At 36.4% G+C, this 20,814-nt stretch overlaps 1 protein-coding gene across 1 annotated transcript in view; it reads left to right on the top strand.

The window, feature by feature from the left end:
• Nucleotides 1-20,814, top strand: part of mdga1 (MAM domain containing glycosylphosphatidylinositol anchor 1) — a gene marked incomplete at its 3' end in the record, with an annotated part of 212,544 nt that overhangs the window by 134,761 nt on the left and 56,969 nt on the right. Inside the window, exons 7-11 of the mRNA XM_079250525.1 lie at nt 8,209-8,478; nt 11,654-11,983; nt 13,334-13,633; nt 20,085-20,351; nt 20,486-20,634. Of these exons, the coding sequence (XP_079106651.1) occupies nt 8,209-8,478; nt 11,654-11,983; nt 13,334-13,633; nt 20,085-20,351; nt 20,486-20,634 (1,316 nt within the window). The remainder of the gene's footprint in view (nt 1-8,208; nt 8,479-11,653; nt 11,984-13,333; nt 13,634-20,084; nt 20,352-20,485; nt 20,635-20,814) is intronic.

The raw sequence follows: 20,814 nt of genomic DNA, 5'->3' as shown, positions 1-20,814 counted from the left end.
AGGATGACCCTTTTGATATACTGTATCACACAACCAACCCTAATTATGTGAGACTTGGAATCTTTGGAATATTTGGAATATTGCGCATGAAGAATACTCTGCTGAGAGTGTCATAGCTAAATAAAAGCCACAACACAACACCATTGTCCAAACACAACACAATTAGCCACAACACAACACAACACAATTAGCCACAGATAAAATTAACTTCATCGTGGCGATCCTGAGAAAAAATAATAAAAAGCAGTGTCACTTATGTTGTGGCTTGTTGTGTTGTGACTAATTGTGTTGTGTTGTGACAAATTGTGTTGTGTTATGACTAATTGTGTTGTGTTGTGGCTTATTGTGTTGCGTTGTAGCTTTTTGTGTTGTGTTGTGAGTCATTGTGTTGTGATGTGGCCCATTGTGTTGTGATTAATTGTGTTGTGTTGTGACTTATTGTGTTGTGATGTGGCTTATTGTGTTGTGATGTGACTAATTGTTTTGTGGCTTATTGTGTTGTGTAGTGGCTGATTGTGTTTTGTTGTCTCTTCTGTTTTGCTGTGACACTTCAGGGCCACCATAGCTCTGTCGCACATACAACATGTTATAGAATGAGAAGAGAGAAATCTTGTGTATTCTGTCTTTTGTTATCATAAAGTGTGCGGCCTCTAAATCTGTGAAGGTTTGAAGAATCCTGTAATGTACACCAACGTTTAGCTGCCTAAAGTCAGCCACAGATCTCACATACATCACGCCTGTGGTCCACACCTGGACTGTTTACCATCTGTCAGTGCTGTAGCTAAACCCAGTGTCCATTTGTGAGAATACATGTATTTTTTATTTGTTCTGTTTCATGGTTAACCATTATACCAGACTGGGGTTTGGTCCCAAAATGGATAAGCATTGATAAAGTTGTATGTACACTGATATGCACACATATATACACACACATACCGGTTCATATTCTCCCTAGTTTAGTCTAATGTTTCGTTAGTTGGGTTCTATTTTATACCGAAAATATAATTTTTTGCTCAAATTTATGTCAAAGTAAAGAATAAATTTGTAAAATATCAAGGTTGTGCCAACTTTCAAGCACTGCTGAACACTTTTTCTCAGCTCTATCTAGACCTTTTAGCCGTTATTACCAGATTGTTTCCCTCCATTAACCCTTTTGCTTTTACCACATAGATGACTTATACCTCAAATAAGTTCCACAGCGTGGCTGTTAGTGAGCCTTAAAGTGAACAAAAAGAAGGAGGGATGAAACACAAAGACAAGGAACTGTTAAAAGACAGCGACTGAAGATACACTGGTGACAAACTGACAGAAAGGGAAGAGAGAAAGTGTGAGCTGGGAAGAGGGAAGCATTTGTTTCCTGGTTGTAAACCGCTGTGCTGCACATAAATCCCATTACTTTGGGTAGAGCGCTGGCTGGTCTCGCCGTTACCATCTCCCACGCATCCCCAAGAAATAGAAGCTATAATTCTCAAATCTTCAGTTCCTTCACCTGGCTTTACCCCTCCTCCCCTCTTACAGAGTCCCTCCTCTTCCATCCAGTCTAACGTTTCACAGTTTATTTTCCTCTTTGGATGTCTAGTTTAGGTGTTTTGTTGCTTTTATGTTGTTTAATTGTGATAGTTACTTAACAAGTTGTTAAGGGATTAACGGTCAGTCCCAGAAAAATGTGGACATTAACAGTATTTTCATCTTTTAGGACTCTGCATCTCATCACTTTGGAAAAATGAAACAGCTGAGGTCTAATTTAAGTGCAGAATTTAAAGTTTCATTTAAGTAATGGAACAAAAATGAAGCATTTAGTAATTGCAAAAAGAAAATTAAATTTCAAAGTTTCCACATCTCTGGAGTTCAAAAATAATTGGACAATTACCATTACTGTAAATAAATGATTATCTTCAGGACTTTGTTTCACACTTTTTTGCAGGCAATGATTGCTTGAAGTCTGGAACCCATCAACATGGCCTTACACTGAGTTTTCGCCTTTCTGATCCTTTCATTGACCTTCATTGCAGCTCTGTTTAGTTGGTGCTTTTATGTAAGTTCTCAGTGCCCACCCCCTCTCTGAAATCTATGGTCAGTCTGACTCAGCCATGCTAGAATATTCCACTTCTTTTGCGTAAAAAAAAAAAAAAAAAACCCTCCTGGGTTACTTTTGCTGTGTGTTTTGGGTCATGGTTCATCTGTACTGTGACATAACATCCAATCAGCTTTGCTACATTTGGTTGAATCTGAACAATAAGGAAATCCCCACGACTTCAGATTTTATCAGGCTGCTTCTGTCCGATGTCATACCATCAATAAACACCAGTGATCCAGTGCCATCAGAAGCCATGCATGCTTTTACCATCTAACTGCCTCCAGTATTTTGATGCAGAAGATGTGGTCTACTTTGTGTTATTATCCATTTGGACACTTCTCCATTCTTTCTTCTTCCCATCATCCTAATACAAGCTGATCGTAGTTTCATCTGTCAAAAGAGTGCTCTTCCAGAACTGAGCTGACTTTCATTGTAAGGATTTTGGTCTAATGTGGACTTTATATTAGTTTCTAATTTTACCATCAAATTACCATAAGTCCCTTAAAAAATACAACAACATATCAAAAAGTTATGTTAAGTATTTCTCAAAATTTCCCTCCAATTTGGATGTGAACACATTGTGTTTATCCACAGTACAGAGCAGGGAGAAACGCATAACAAGTATACAACAATGTTCAAAAATAGACCTTGCAAGATAAGCAAGGGTTGCAAATGTACTTCATATCTTGAATGACCTATGGAAAATCACATGATTGCCCAACAGTCTCTTTAACATGTCTCCTTATATAAGCCATCCTCTATAACCACATAAACTGATACGTACAGGTGTTGACACTTCATTATGCTTTAGTTGTATTTAACAAACAGAATTAACCAAGAAAAACACTTTTCATGTGAGCTACTTTCAATGCTTGGAAAGCCCTACAGGGGTTTACTTTCCTTGTGCTGTGATTTGATAAAATGGGAGTAGACAGAGTTATTTATGCGCTGATTACATCTGCTGCATCAGTGAAATTTCTTGTCAAGTTCAGATGCCTCACTAGTGTAGTTAGCTAAAGAGATACCCCATCAGTGTTTCTGTGTGCTTGCATGCACATTGTTTGCGCACATCCGTGCACTAGTTATAACATGGATCTGAAAGCTAGTTTGTGGAGCCTCTTTCATTATGGCACGCGTAATCTGTTCAAAAAGAGATTAGATCAGAGAATGGACTGTAAAAAGTCTATTAGAGGAATGAATTGCTTCCTGTAGTCTGTTGTGTTAGTCTCTCAACAAGGATTAACTTTCATTTCTAGGTTCATAAAACCCTTCATTGTCCTCCATTTGTCCTCTGGACCCTTACCTTAATTCATCCCTGTAATAAAAAATAGCAAAAGCATTTCTGATGTTTACTTCTTTAGAATTATTCAATGTTTATTTGTAATTTTATGTGTCGTATGTGTGCAGTAATTGGGAGGTTTATATCTCAAAATTTCAAAGCAAAACCTGTTTGCCCCCAAAATGCACAGGTTTTGCTGTATTGTTACTGTAACACGTTCCAGTAATTAAATATTAGCCTACCCTATTGGTTAACCAAGTAAAGTAATGGATTATCCTTTAAAATAACATTAACAAAATGATCTTACTGTACTATAAGAACGTACTTTCCTGCATTACCTCTGTTTGCTATGTGTGTGAAGTTCTGATCTGTGTAAGTGCTGCCTGTATGCACTGCTTGTGATTGAGCGTGTGCGCCCTTGTCTAGACAGTTACCATAGAGATGGATTTGAGAGAGGTAACTGCTTGTGTGTCCACTTCTAAGGCTTCATAGAATAAAATAGAAAATGTATAGCTCACTGGAGTTTTTTTTCTACTGAATTTCTTTATTTGACTTTACAGATCAGTGGAAGGAAACTCTTGTGTGTCTGTTATGTCTGATGATCAGCCTGAGCAATCAGCTACCATGTGAACTCATTCGGCTATCAGAGATCTGAAAACACTGATAAAGTTCAAGATTATATTTCATGAGAATTATATTTTCCTTTAGTGCGCTCAGTAAAAACTTACAACAGAAACCTGAACTGGAAGTTAGATATGAAGGGGGATGCGGTTCTTCCAGGAAAGCGTTAATAGATCTAATATACATGAGAACTTTTAGTTGAAGAGCCACAGGGGAATTCAGGCTGACAAAAAATTCTGTAGCTTCCAGTAACACGTATTAGCACAGCATGAGCTCATTGTAGCTTCCTTTGTCCTGTTTGTGGATTTCACAGCGAGGTATGTTTCTTCCTGCAGACAGCAGTGTCCACATGGCTTATGCTCTGTGTATCTGCACGGAAAAATAAGAAATGTGAAAGTAAAGTCATTTTTCTTTTTAAATGAAGTAAAAGTAATGTCTTTACAATGTACAGAAAAAATGACTTAATAGTAGCTAAGCACTTATTTGGGTAACGACCCCAGCACTAAGCTTGGTACTATATTACTGTAAAAGTCACCTTCTAAACTGATTATGGCCTCGAAATATATAAGAAGAAAATCACCTATTTCTGTGTGATAAATTATCATTAATTAAAAATGTACTGAAATTTTCTTGTCTCCTTCTACCGCTCTTTTCACACACACTTGGGTCCCCACACCTCCATGAACTGTGACAATATAATTTTTTACATCCTTTTATGGATGCAGACACAGTGAGGTCATATATACATACATATATATATATATATATATATATATATATATATATATATATATATATATATATATATATATATATATATATATATATATATATATGTATGTACATATATATATATATATATATATATATATATGTATATATATGTATGTACATATATATATATATATATATATATATATATATGTATATATATGTATGTACATATATATATATATATATATATATATATATATATATATATATATATATATATATATATATATATATATATATATATATATATATATATATATATATATATATGTATGTATGTATGTATGTATGTATGTATGTATGTATGTATGTATGTATACATACACTTTAACATGCTGTGGTTCTCTGTTGTCTTGTACAGTAGGTAGATGAGAAAGTGGGTCAGGGACACATTGGGATTGATCCTGGACTGGCTGCTTTCATGGGGCAGCTAGGTGAACTACACACCTCGCTAACAGGAGCATTCAGATACAACAAAAACAGTAATTTTTCTCATCTTTCCATCTGGTCTTTCTGCTCCTGAATTGCAGCATTTCTGTGATGGTTTCTTAACCACACTGCTCTGGTCCTATACTTTCTGTGAAAATGTTAGTAACCTCTCAGTTGGTGATTAGAAAGCGTATTAAAATTTAAGTTACAAAAATCCATCAAATATTTATTTATTTATTTGTTTTTTTATTTATTTTAGTGGTATTAGCTGTATCAGCAGTAAGATAGTAGCTGTTGTGTTTATGTTACTGTTGGGTTGTTTTAGCTTTCCCTCCATAATTTAGGAATATATGTAGTCAGTAGGTAAAATAACAAATTTGTTGTTAAAATAGAATAAAATAATTCATTTCTTTATACCGCTTATTCTAATTAAAAGTTTCAGATAACCAGGTTCCAGCAATCATCAGGCATAAGAGGCGGGGTACCCCGTGGACAGGCTGCCAGTCCATCATAGGGTCAACACAGAGAGACAAACATTTATGCTCACATTCATTCCTAGGGACAATTTCAGACTGATCAGTTAACCTAACATGCAAATCTTTCTTCACGCTGCAAAGAAATAATAAATGAACAGTCATTTCCACAACACATAAGCAGACCCTCCCAAACCTACTACATACATTTGTCCACATACACACACACACACACACACACACACACACACACACACACACACACACACACACGCACATATATCCATACCTAGACAAACTCAACATCAATAAAGCAAAATAGGCTATTCAGTTCTTATTTTTTAGCTGTATTTAATGGTAATCAATGGTAGCATGTATAGTAACATAAGTGAATCACATTGTTTTAAGCACAAGGTCTGAAGTTTATTTTACTTGCTTTCAGAGATTAACCAACGTGATCCTGCTGATAGTTTTACATTTATGGTTACATTCAGTGAAAGCACTAAATAATAATAGTAATAATAATAATGATAATGGATCAGTTTAAGATTCTTTTCCTGGCAAAAAAAAATACCCTCACAACATCCAGACCTGTGGAAAACAATCCCAAATGAATGTGAATCTTTATTCAAACTAGCATAGAAAAACCTCATAAAACATATACAGATGCTTCACCACAATAGGACAAACAATTCAAAAGCATCAAAAACAGAAAGGACAGAATAGACTTAGGACAAACAATAAATAAAAAAATCAATAAACAGCAACAACAAAACTCTTACAATGAAGTGAAGATAAAACATTTGCATAGGATGATAGATAAAAAATGGAAAACGTATTGAAGCTACTCGTGATTCAAACCACGCAACATTTGCAAAAACTGATTGAAAAACTTTTTCCTTCTCCTCTTGTATTCACATGAAGCAAATGCAACAGCAGTTGACCAGACAGCACTTTAGAGTACTGCTTGATAAGCAGTGGAATGATATGTAACAGACATGTCAATCTCATTACATTAAAATGCATCAAATCTTGTCATGATTTGTCAGCAAAATAAAATGAATACTATAATTGTGTGATTATTCGTCCAATAATATTTGGACCCCTGCGATGGACTGGCGAGCTGTCCAGGGTGTACCCTGCCTGTCGCCCAAAGCCGGCTGGGATAGGCTCCAGCTTCCCCGCGACCCTGAATTGGAATAAGCGGTTCAGAAAATGAATGAATGAATGAATATTTGGACCCCTTAAAAAATATTCAATACATTGACCTGATTATTTCCTTCAATTAAAGACGCATTCTGTAACTAGTTTACCTTAAAACTCTGCATTCCGGACTTATTTGATGATGTGTATTTCTAGAGCCACTGCTACCCAGCATCATCCCGAGACTGAGAAACTGCACTACATAACTTTAAAATCTGGGATGCGACGTAACGTTTCGCTTCACAGTAAAATAAGAAACTGGCTGTTTTGAACATGCAACGTCTCTGATTCAGCAAAGAAGCGCAAGAAGATTAAAATAGAAAAAGGGGCAAAACAAGAGCCATTGTAAGAACATCCTGCTGGCTGGAAAGAGCTAACAGGTCAGGTAGGATGCAAGATAAATGCAGAATTAGCTGTCGAATGAGGGTGCGTGACGGGAACAATGGCAAAAGTTCTGTGGTGTGTCTTTAATATGTGAATACTCTGAAATCAAAACGAAGAATATGTTTAAAACATGCACAATGTAATCATCTTAAGTAGATTTTGGATTTGTTTCTTTTTCTCTGTAGATAGCTACTGAACAGGAAGACATAACTTTATACATACTGTACGTGTACGTTCACACTGAAGAACCGGGCAGTCCAACCATAGATTAGTAGCTCATGCCCAGTGAAGAACCTTCAGAGGAGAAACTGGGGCTAGACTGTTTATAATGTAGTTGACAAGAGAGGCTCATTCTTTTCAAGGTTAACCTTCTATCACCCCATTACGCCTTGTGGCAAGATATGTAAAACCTCATTACAAGATGTTGCACACAGAATTACTGTCATGAAGAGCACAGATTCAGATTTACTTAACAGTATTTAGTGTTGTTTGATGAATGAAAAAATCCTGACAGCCATCAACGAGGGTTTTACCCTTCGGTTATTTTTTTTTTCTTTGTTCAGGTCTCAAAAAAGTCTCCTAGAAACATATGAGGATTGCTTAACTCCGAAAAATTCTGACTTAGGCAACAAAACCAACAAACAAGCACAATGAACCAAACAAATTAGTGAACAATGAATTATTTAAATGCAACAAACCAGAGGTATGGGTTAAAAGATGGGATGTTGAGTATATGGGTAACATTTCATGTGAACATATGTTGCAAATCACAATTAGTTTAACAAAGTCTTTCTTAAGAAGCATAATTCCAGAAAGTTTCTTTCTCTGCTAAAACATCAGAATACACAAATCCATAAGAAAGTAAAACTAAAGGAAAACAAAAAGAAATGATTTTCCAGTGAACCACAGCACAGAGAGCAGAATTTCCATTTTACTCACCTCCTCTTGTCTGTATTTCTTCCCTTCAGCTCCTCCAATGATCCGACTGTCAGTCAATGACACTGTGGTGGTGGATCCTGGCCAGGATGTGATCCTTACCTGTGAAGTGATCGCAGGTTTCCCACAGCCCACTGTGACATGGTCGCGTTACCCCAGTCCTCTCCCCCTCAGCGCTCAAGTTCGAGGGCCATCGCTGATTTTGCGTGCTGTCACACCAGCTGATGCAGGTTTCTACAACTGCACGGCTGTCAACAATGTGGGCAACCCTGCTCGCAAGAATGTCAACCTTGTTGTCAGAAGTAAGTAAAACATGTCTGTGTTAGCTGCTGGATGAGAAATGGATTACAGCTGCAAGCATTACTGGTGAATGTGGTGTTTTCACATAGACAGCATGGGCTACCCAGTTGTTTATTTATTTGCAAAATGTTAGGTTCACAATATACAGCGAGAATTTTTCTGGTCATGGAGTCCCAAAGCTAAACATCAGAAATTTAGAGGGGAAAAATCCATTTGTATGAGAGTCTTTTGGAATTCTAGAAATCTAGATCAAGGTAAATGTTGTCAAAAGTTGCTATTAATAATTTTCAAAAATAAAACCCATAGCCATTTTCTGTTTGTACAAAGCTACATTTTCACTGAGATTTTCCTTAATACCACATTCTGACCTTCCAATTTAGGTTTCCTATCCACCAATTTTTATATCTAGAAAATATGTGCACACAATGTGTAAATTTCTCATAAATCCTCATTTCTGACACAGCAGTGCTTGTGTGCTTTACTCTCTGTCTGCGATTTGTGATTGTGCAAATTTATTAACAGGTGAGTGAGAATGCCATATGGGCAGAAAAGCTGATCCATCATTACAGTTAGCTGATGAGAATCTTGTCAGTCTAGGCAGGTTAAGTATTGCTCTTTCTGTCATTTCCCTGTCATTAAAGCAGAAACCCTCCATTCTCCCTCCCCCCCTCCTCACTATTTTTAGGTACTTTAATCATCTTTATTCACTCCAATTAGTTAGAATGGGGTGAAAGCAATTAGTGACAGTCTCTTCTGTTAGTTAACACTGTGGAGAACGTATGCTGGATGGGTTTCTCTTGTTAGCTTAATGGGCCTGAACGCATTTTCACACCACCACATGTGGCATGCAGCTGAGAGAGGCACACGCAGAGTTAGTAAGTGATTGTAACAGAAATCTGTAGAGGTAGGAGACATGTTCAAATAAATACACATACACTTTTGTTTCCATGAATTCAGAGTACATTCAGTTTACTTTCATATATTTTGAGAACACTCATTCTTACCACACCCTCATACCTTAGCACTAAAATGGGTCTTTATTTAAATTTTAATGATCTACATTATCTGTTATTTCCTTTTTGACCCGGTGATAAGGACAAGAGCATTTAATGTGACTGAAAAGACAGATTTATGCCTCAGCCGCCTGCACAATCCATGAGCCACACAAGTAACCATACACTAATCACATGAAGTTGCAGGCTCTTGTAAACCATATGGTTACTGTCATATATCAATGACTCCACCCAAGTATCTTGTTAACAAGCTGTAAAGGAGCTTAAATCAAGCTCTCCTCTCCTCCTCGCTGCCTGTTTCTCCTTTTAGTGGGGAAACTGAGAGCTGTTTTGTATTCAACATGGAAATCAGTTGGGAAAACGCAGCCTTTGAAACTGAAAATTAAATGTCACAGTGTGAGAGTTACTCTTTGTCCTTGATTTTGTTTCCCCCCCTCCTTTTCTTATCCCCTGTTATTTTATTCTGTATCTGGCTCCTTTTGTCTTGTCTTCCTTCACAATTTGCTTCTTCCTCTTTCTCTCATTCTTTCATCTCTAATATCCTTTTCCCTTTGGTTTCTTTTTGGTCACGCTGCCCCCTCTTTACACACAGTGTCCCACACTAGTCCATTGCTCTGTTATTGCCATATTTGCCTTTTTCCATACACTCCAATCCATTTTATTTTATTTACTTATTTATATTACCAATGCAGGCCAAAACAGATGTACAATCCTCCTAGCAAGTCCAGGGTAACCCCCGGAGTCGTCTCCCAGTAAGGCATGTGAGGACAATTTCTAAGGGGAGATGCCCAGGGGGCATCCTAGCCAGATGTCTGAACCAACTCAACTGACTCCTTTCTGTAATGGAGAAGCAGCAGCTCTACTCCAGATGTATGATCTCCTCACCTGATTTCTAAAGCTGAATCGAGTCACTTTCTGAAAGGAGCTCATTTTGCCCGCTTGTCTCATTGATTTCATTCTTTAGGTCACTACCCGAATCTTTTGACCATTGTTGAGGGTTGGAATATAGATAGAGCAGTAAATTAAGTTTTTTTTTTTTCTCTCTCTCTTTACTACAATGGGCCATGCACTGACCTCATTACTGCTGACAAAGGCCCCATTTGCCCCTAACTTTCTTGTTTTTTCTTATCTACAATCACTGGCAATGAAAATGTAGTACTTCTCAATTGATGCAATAATTCTTTCCCAAACCGGAGGGACCACTCCATCCTTTCCACTTAAGACCTATGGTCTGAGACATGGAGGTGTTGGCTTTAATTCCAACTGCTTCCCATTCAGCAATTAACTGCCTCAGTGTATATCTAGATGTGAGGAAGCCTATAGGTAGGAAGAACTATAAAATTAGCAAAAAACAGAAATATAACTTCAATATTTAAAAAAGCAGACACCTCCCCCCTTACAGACACTACCTTGAAATCCTGCCAATAAACAACCCAAACAGGATTGGTGACAAAGGACAGGTAAAAACATTTACAGCCAAAAGTTATTCATGTCGTGTGAAACATAGATGTCATTTTTGGAATTTTAGATACTTGCGAAAATATCAGTTGCATAAGAAAAAAAAACACACTCTTCACCATTCTCAGCCTTTTTATCTCTGAAATTCAAATAGTTAAACTATGAATTTAATTGAAACCAATGCAAGAACTTGAAAGAAGAAGTTGAAAATAGTATCCACAATCATTTGCCAAAAAAGAGAGGCGAAAAACAACAAAACAAAATGTTTGCTTGCCTAAGTAGTAATGCTTTAGGATGTACTTACAATATTTTGCGAGATCCTATTATCTAGATGTGAATGTAACTAAATGCAACTAAAGCTAAATTTCAAATTAAGGGAATATTATGCCAATAAGAAAGTATTTAACGCCACAGTGGACAAAATAATAATTGAACTCAGTAATAATTTAGTCTGATCTGAACAGTTCTGGCTAAAGAAGTCCCTAGCAGAGTTACATGTTTTTTTTTAACACCACAACAGACAAAATACATGTATAACTCTGCTCAGCTACTTTAGCCAGGACTATACAGATCTACTAAATAGTCTTTTTTTATTATTATTATTTTTTATTCTTTTTTAAAAAATGCTTCACAAAATGCGATATAAATATTTCTTTTTTTCTCTGTCTCTCTCTTCTCTCCTTCGCCTTGGTACCACATCACACAGCAATGAGCAACCTTACCTTCCAAATTACACCAGATTCTAGCAAGGACAGTGAGACCATCCAAATGGGTCGTGAGCTCAAACTGTCATGCCATGTTGATGCTACCCCTCAAGATAAAATCAACTACACCTGGTACAAGAATGGCGCACCAGTCTTCAACTCGGACAGTCTGATATTACTGCGTAGTGACCCAGACATGACACCCGGCACCAGTAGCTTGGAGATAGTGGAAATGAAGTTTAGCGACACAGCTATCTACAGTTGTGTAGCAAATTTCCCAGGCAGCAGAGTTCCCGAACTCCGCGTGGACATCAACATCTCCCAGAACAGTGGTGAGGCTTTCCTGTTTTTCTTTAGCTCTTTTATTTATTGTTTTGTTATTTTTCAAATGATGAACATGCTTGAAAATGTATGCATTTTAACTGTTAACCAGTAGCATCATCTATCACAGTGTAAAAACAATGTATGAAGGGCAATGGGATATAATTTAAAGTCCCGAAATGAAAAGAAAAAATTAGATAAAAAAAACAAAAACATGGATATAAAATAAATTTAAATTGTTTTTCATTAACTAATTTTTTCACAAAGCAATACTAAAGGGTCATTATGATTCTCAAGTGAGTTAAACCAAGTACCTAGACAGAGGGCTAAAAAAAGAACCTAATTTTTTTCTACCTTAAGCTAAGTTCACATAGGATATGATAGGCACTATGCACTCTTCATATGTTAGCTCTCCTTATGTGAAATAGAATTAAAACAGGTTTAACTGGGGCACAGCATTCTATGATGACACTTCCCCAACAAGCTTCCAAATTGCTCCTTACTCGCCTTGAAGTTGACCTGGAAGAAGTCATTTTCCAGGCGCGGATACAAGTAAACCTAACTTCTTCACAGTCCTGTCTTGCCCTGTGTGATTATGAACCTCCACTCTCCATCTCCTCCTCAGTAAATGTAAGGACTTTACTTGGAAAACATGACAAATCTGCAGCTATAAAATGTTGAACTATTTCCTGGGAAATTTTAAATCTTGCTGCTGTGTGTGCACAGTTTCTGAGCCTTTTTATTTTCCTTTTTTTTTGCACACTTAAGCAAGAACATCACAAACCTCATCAGTCTTCACTTCTGCAATAAACAGTGACATGGACTAGATCTGTACAACGTGGTCCACGTCAGCAAGGGTCTTGCAACCTGGACTTTACTGCAATGAAAAAACTGATGCAAAAGGAACATTCAGTAAAAATTCACCATGCAGCTCTCATTTCAACTCCAATATATTATAAGCATCTGAGTTTTAGGCAGCAAAAGAAAAAATCTATTTCTATTGCCCCCTGAGAGACTGTTTTTTTATGTTTCACTTATAAGTAAAATTCTGGATTTTCCTATAAAATCAGTGTTGTCAAAGTCCGTGTAAATGATTCAGTTTGTTATAAACCATGCCCAGAGATATTTAGTTGTCTTACACACAAAATTATTCATATTGTGATGGCATTACTGAGTTGTACTCTGAATTGATAGAACCTCACAATATTTAATACTTATTTATTTTAATTTTAAAAATCACATTTTTCATAGTTGCAGTACAACTTAATAAAGAAGTTTTCTTATCATTTATCTTTTTTTTTTTTTTTTAATTTAGATTGTTTGAAAGTACAAAGCATTCTTAAACCTATCTTCCCTTCCAGTATCTCCTCCAGTGCTGTCAGTTCCACCAGAACTTCAGATTGTAAGTGTGCGTGAGGGTGGAAATGCTGAGCTGGTTTGCCTGATAATAGATGGTAAACCCCGTCCTCCAATTCTGTGGTCACGGATGGAGAAGGACCTGCTAATGCCTTCAGGGAAGCCCATGGAAGAGACACCCGATGGACGTTTGAGGCTAAAGAATGTCAGCCGCGATATGATGGGGACGTATCGGTGTCAGACAGCGCCGTACAATGGCCTCAACATAAAGCGCAGAGAAGGACAAGTCCAACTGAACGTCCAATGTAAGTGTATTGTTTTCTCCTGAGATGTCAACACATCAACTTACAGCAGCATCTCAGATGAAGCAGAAGACAGGTGTTACAAGCTTAGAGAGTACATCTTTAATGGAAATAAAGAATAAACTTATGACTGCTTTCAAATACTGTTATAAGAATATTTTGTGTACTAATAACATTATGACAATGTAATTATTCTGGGAGGAAGCAACAGTAGCTATAATGATATCAAAAGTTTGATGAAAAGTGCTTTATAAATGAAGGTGTAAACAAAAGTAAATATAGCTAAATTTATAAGTATTAATAGATGTATTATTTAAAATCAAGGACAAAGTGCAAAGATCAATAGTCACAGAAAAAAAGTGGTTTGTTTTGGAGTATTTGTTTTGGAAAAAAATCTGTTCTGTGACAAGACTTATGTTTTTATCTAACCTCTTCTTTTCATGCATACCTTGCACATACATGTTATTATAAAGAGTGTAAAAGGGCTGAGTGTTAGAAAATGAGGGCATACTTTTATGCTTTCGAGGCCATTTTCTCTTAACCCATCCCGTTCCCTTCTTTGAGCATGGGTATCTTAATAAAACAGCACATTATTTAAAAAACTTATTTTGCTTTCCTCTACAATGTACTTGAATTTAAGCAACTGTTTAAATCCAGAATTAGAGAAAAAAAAATTTCCTTGTTTTCGGGCCTCATCTGAGAGAGGAAAATGAATGCAGTTATGATCACAGTATGTCCCTATTGATTAGTGTTTAGTTTAATTCCTATTAAGTGTAAACAGAACTGCAGCTTCATATTATAACTTTATTTATATTTCAAGAAATTTCTACCTTCTGGATCTAGATGTAAAGACAGCAGCAACATTTCGACCACAGTAAGATGATTTGGTGTGAGAATGGAAAGACAGTCAGGTGGAAAAGATAAGTCCATCCTTCAGACGAGCAGACAGGTCCTCCATCAGCCAATCATGACGCAGTTTGAGGAGGATTATAACGAGGTGCTAAATGAAACGTAGAGAAACATGTTGGCCAACAGAGCGGAAAAAAAGATAAAAAACATTTCAAGTTTTCTGAGCTTTCTACAGTGTTACAGTGTTGAATCCTCATCAGACATGTAAACGGCACTGTTTTTTATCACCTAAACGCATGTTTGAGTTTGAGCTTGAGTTCCAGCACATTCTCCGTTCGGTTTCCATGGCGACGAAAAACGTGGCGTTTTAGAGAGTTTTTGTCTACTTGGAAATCCTTGTGGCGTCCCGGAGGATAAGGTTCGGTGATTGGTTACCTTCTACTGGTTAACAAGGGCATGTACAAATACATCAGGCAGGTGGAAAACGTTGAATAAAGTTATTTCCAACGATGGCTGGTGAGTTTACCAAAGAGAGACATCCTGCTGCATTCGTTGCTGTGGGTTGCTGTTTTCCACTTCGTTTTCAGGGTCTGATTCAGGTTCCAACATGTAGTGCTGTATGTTATGTGTTGACATTGTATTTTGTTTTATATTGAGTTCATATGAGCCTAATCCTTCTGTTTATGAGATGTTACAATGACGGCGAAAGCAGGTGCGGTGCGCGCTCCTGATGCAGTGCAGTGGCGGGAGGCGGGGCTTAATGCAGAAGAGTCTCAATCCACTCGTTTTGCCCACAGGCTGATCTGACAGCCTACAGAGAGGGTCGGTCTGAAGTAAATAAAGTGATTTGTGACAATAACTCGATCAATCCCAGCCCTTCTGGTCTCAGAAATTAAAATAAATTAGCCTGAAATGCACATAATAGTTCCACTTTAAAGAACAAATCAGACTTTTCTACTGACCTTAATTCATCTGTCCATTTTACTTCTTGAGAAATGACACTACTTGAGTAATATCCTCAGCGTTTGTGTACAAGCAATTAGTAATATATAAGCTTTGTTCTACTAAGCTGTGATTACCGCATTGCTATGCAAAAAAAAATGCAAAAACTTGGTACTAACCATGAATTTGAAAGTTGCGCTATTTTCTTATGATCCTACTAAGCATATGTGATGAATACAAGCCAAAGTGTAGACTCCTTTCCACTGTGAGAAGTATTTACAGGGCTTGCTAATGCATGGGGGGTTGGAGGCCAACACTCCGCAAGCACTGCTGTCCACACTAGACCAACTCTGATTAATGGCCCAGGTGGCCACCCCACTATGGACCAAGAAAGAAACAGAGTGGTGAGCTTGATACACGAGCAAGACTGAGACTGAGAGAAATGAGGTTAACGAGAACTTGCAACTGGGATTCCAGGTTAAGGGTGGAAGGAAGACGGCGGGCACTGGAAGGTACAAACCGAAAGTGAGAAAAACAACACGAGAACCGGATTCTGTTAAACTACAGTCATTAAATGTGTGGAAAGCCGGATCTCTCCTGGTTCTTTTGCTGTCCTGAGACCCCATCTTATTTTTTCTCAATTCATGATCTCATTGGGTGTCTTTTGTTGTCTATCATTGACCAGGCTGATCAATGCGACAGAAGGATGTCATAATTCGTCATGCCAAACATGACTGAAAAGATGCCGATTCTCGCTGCCTTTCCTCGTCCACTCCCTTGTTTACGGTGGATCCCTCCCTTCTTTGCTCGGTCTTTGTTTTTCTTCCCTAGAGAGGTGGATGTTCTTCCTCATTGCTATTCTCATCATCATCAATCAGCTAACTGTTGGCCATGAGAGAAACCCTCTCTCTGTCTTGTCATTCTCTTTCTGCATCCTGCATCCTTTCATCCGCTCTGTGCCCCCCATACTCAATCACTGACTTCTCTTACTTTCACATCACACTTTCTCTACCATTTGTCTTCCTCATTGTTGTCTTCTTTAAGAGCTTTTTCCCTCTCCCCTCATATCACCTAACTCCCCATCACACCACTCTTCGCTCTCCGTCTCATGTAAATTGATTTTCTTTCTGTGTACTGTAAACGTTTGGCTTGGTCAGTGTTGCATTCCTGGATGGAATCCATTTTCTATTCAATAAGACAGATAGCAATGGTGTGTTTACATGGATTATGGTGTTCTGGCTATGAAACATTGCAGTGTAACACTGGGAGGAAATTAATGCCAAAACAAAGCTCTGGAGAATTTGAAAAGTCAAGCTAGAAAATGAAGTAACCCGGCAGAGAAAATATAACGTACAGCCCAGAAACTTTTATAGCTGGTGAATATGGAGCCAGGTAAGGGACTGTAATAATAATGTGTCCACCAAATTTGAGTGAATGATTAATAAACTGCTCATAAACAAGTTCACATCTTACCTCCTGATCTTTTTCTCCCTTTTGTTCCAGAGTTTTGCCTGTTTTTCTTTATCCTTCTTACCTGTTTCTAGTCACTGGTATGCATATGCATGCCAGTAATTAGGAACAAGGTATGTGACCATACACTAATCAGTTCAAAGGATTATAGTAAGACCTATGACCACCCACACATCACTCCTATATGTCACAACGTTACGGCTGCAGTAAACACACATAAAGTGGTTACAAAGGCCAAAGAGACGTAGTAATGAGCACTTCCTGGTTTTTTTTTCAGCTTTTTGTTTCTGCTTTTCTTTTATTTTAAAGACAAGATGGTGGGATGGTGGGAATAAAAAAAAAAATAGCTAGTGGGAAGCCATTTGTATTGTTTTGTATATAGTTTTTTTTTTCTTTTTTTTTTGTTTGTTTTTTTTTACTGTGTGATTTAGTTGGTTGTCTCTATGATGTCTAGATCTTGATAATGTTATTATCTCTGCTATTGTCACTGACTTTTTTGCCTCCACCTTTTAGAAGCAGGAAAGATCCATTCTGTTTTTCTGTATTACAGAGAGCCTTTGTAAGATTTTTTCAGGGACAACAGATGAAAATGATCCCTTTAGCTAAATCTGGTATCAGTGTTCTTTTGTTTTATACGCTCTCTCCTTGTCAAGTTAAACTTGAAATAAATAAAATACGAAGATTATGCATCTTTATGCTGAGAGACCTGACTAAAAACCAGTGCACCACACAGGCACTGAGAAGTTAAATGCTGGGTGGTTTCCAGACTTTTTAGCATTCAGGTGCTCGCCCATGCTCCTTGGACTGGAGTGCAAGCACAGAATGATAAACTGATTTCAAACAGGAATTTGGTCTGGCTGTGTTTACCTGTCTACAGTAGAGAGAAATCCAAAAATTGGAAGTTTTATTAATAGTGACTACAGATGTACTTTACAGCTCATTCAGAAACTATTAATTCACCTTTCAAGCTGCGGTAGTCCTTAAGATAGGTATTACGTTCTCTAAACTTATCTTGTGAGTTTCCACTGTTTGGAGTGTTTAGTTAAAAACTACTATTGCAATGATACAAACATGACTGTTGTCACTAAATATAACCTTTTTTTTGGTATTTTCCACACCAGGGGCTTTGCCTACTTAGTCTGCGGGGTTGTTGCTGTGAAAATGACCCTGGTCGGGGTGGTTAGAACACCCTGCATTTTAGCCCTGGCTGACATGTGGGCCCAGCCTCCCCTGACCTGGGCAGTACCTTTGGTGACACCCTGTGCCCCTTGGTGAGGTGGCTCTTTATTAGGATGGATCTCCATGCTATTATTTTGTCAATTTTGTCAGTTAGGTATTATATTAATGCTTTAGTTAAAGAGACAGAAACAAGAAGTTGGAGATGTTTGGGGCAGAATATATATATATATATATATATATATATATATATATATATATATATATATATATATATATATATATATATATATATATATATATATATATATATGATATGTATATATATATATATGTATATATATATATATATATATATATATATATATATATATATATATATATATATATGTATATATATATATATATATATATATATATATATATATATGTATATATATATATATATATATATATATATATATATATATATATATATGTATATATGTATATGTATATATATATATATGTATATATATATATATATATATATATATATATGTATATATATATATATGTATATATATATATATATATATATATATATATGTATATATGTATATGTATATATATATATATATATATATATATATATATATATATATATATATATATGTATATATATGTATATGTATATATATATATATGTATATATATGTATATGTATATATATATATATATGTATATATATGTATATGTATATATATATATATATGTATATATATATATATGTATGTATATATATATATATATGTATATATATATATATGTATATATATATATATGTATATATATATATATGTATGTATATATATATATATATATATATATATATATATATATGTATATATATATATATGTATATATATATATATATATATATATATATATATATATATATATATATATATATATATATATATATATATATATATATATATATATATATATATATATATATATATATATATATATATATATATATATATATATATATATATATATATATATATATATATATATATATATATATATATATGACGTTTTTACATTTTACATTATTTAATAATGAGGGCATCTTTATCCGGTTTCCTCCCCTGCCATTTAATGAACATTATCTTTCTGTCTTTGGCTCATCTTTCCTGCAGCTCTTCTGTATCCCTATCTTCTGTCTGAATTACAGCCATAACATAGATTAGAACGTAATTACCAATCTGTGTCTGATAAACTTGATTCATAAGGACCTCTCATGATGTCGTCCTACCTCTGGGGGTTTTGATGCCAAATCTCATCACCGTTCGAAGGGCGGTACTACTATTTGCATCTTGTCTATCTACATGATTAGCCAGGGGTGAACTAGCTGGCCTGTAATTTGTGACAGAGTAATTTGACTGCATTGTGATTTGGCTGACCGCAGGGCAGCAGTGGCTAGTCAGTCATTAACCGCAGAACGACACATCACTTGTGACACGTTAATTACTGCTGGTTAGGATAGGTTACCAGGAGGGAGGGGATTTTTGCCTTGTAACCGCTGATCCCTTCTGGCAGACAAGTTGTTGGATGATTTGTCAAATCTCACACTTTCCATTATACAAAAAATTTGCACTAGAAAAGCCGGCATGACAGGAACAAGAGAAATTTGAAAAATACTATATATCAGGGGTGTCCAACTCTGGTCCTCCAGACCCACAGTCCCGTATGTGTTTCAGTGCTGCAACACACCAGACTCAAATCAATGGGTAATTAGCTGGCTTGTGTAGAGCTTGACATCAAACGGCACAAATCTGTTAAGTCTAAAGTACGTCAGGTGTGTTGCAGCAGGGAAACTCCCAACACGTGCAGAACCGCAGTTTGGCCCCCCTTCTGTATATGTACACTTAAACATATTAATCTGCAGGGTCATCCAAACAGTGTCCAAAAATTATCACAAAGATATTATTTGCATGGACTAAAAGTCACTTTTCTATTGTTTCCACAGATCCTCCGATTCTCAACCCAGTTTTTCAGGATGTGCGTTCAAGGAACTATCAGATGGTGACCCTAAGATGTACCATCCTGCGTTCAAGCCCCCCTCGACTAACAGACATCCGTTGGCTTCGAAATGGAGAATTCTTCCGAATGTCGACTCCAGACCTGAAGGAGATCCCAGAGATGAAGTTTAAATTGGAACCTCCGAACAATGGAACTTATGAATGTCGAGTCAGTAATAGTGTAGGAACATCAGCCTGCACATTTAACGTCTCTGGTGAGTGATGAGAAATAAGCCTTTAATTCTTCTCCATTCCTGAAAAATGTCTCTCTCTGTTCAACAACATTCAGCCTTCTGTTTTACAATGGTGAGGACATTTTATCATTTTTTTTGTTGTCTCCATCTTACAGCAAACCCTTACAATGCTGAGTTTTACTTTGATACACCCAACCCCGTGCGCATCCTGAAGGGAAACAACTACTCCTACAACCTGCAGTGGACTCAGAAAGAACCACAGGCCACAGACCGTATTATAGGATACTGGTTAAATATCCGAAAGGTAAAATATTTGAGCTTTTGTATGTATGTGTGGAAATACATTTATATTAATTTCATTCAGATTTATCAGCTTACCAGAATTTTAACACACACACACACACACACAGAGAAATGAAGAATATCTGTTCATATTGTCACATAACAATGTGATCTGAAAAAGATCTACTTGGAATAGGAGGCC

The sequence above is a fragment of the Telmatherina bonti genome (assembly GCF_933228915.1).
Source record: "Telmatherina bonti genome assembly, chromosome: 1".
NCBI classification, from domain to species: Eukaryota; Metazoa; Chordata; class Actinopteri; order Atheriniformes; family Telmatherinidae; genus Telmatherina; species Telmatherina bonti.
The sequence above is the reverse complement of the archived record's forward strand: the minus strand, read 5'-3'. Positions and strand labels throughout refer to the sequence as shown.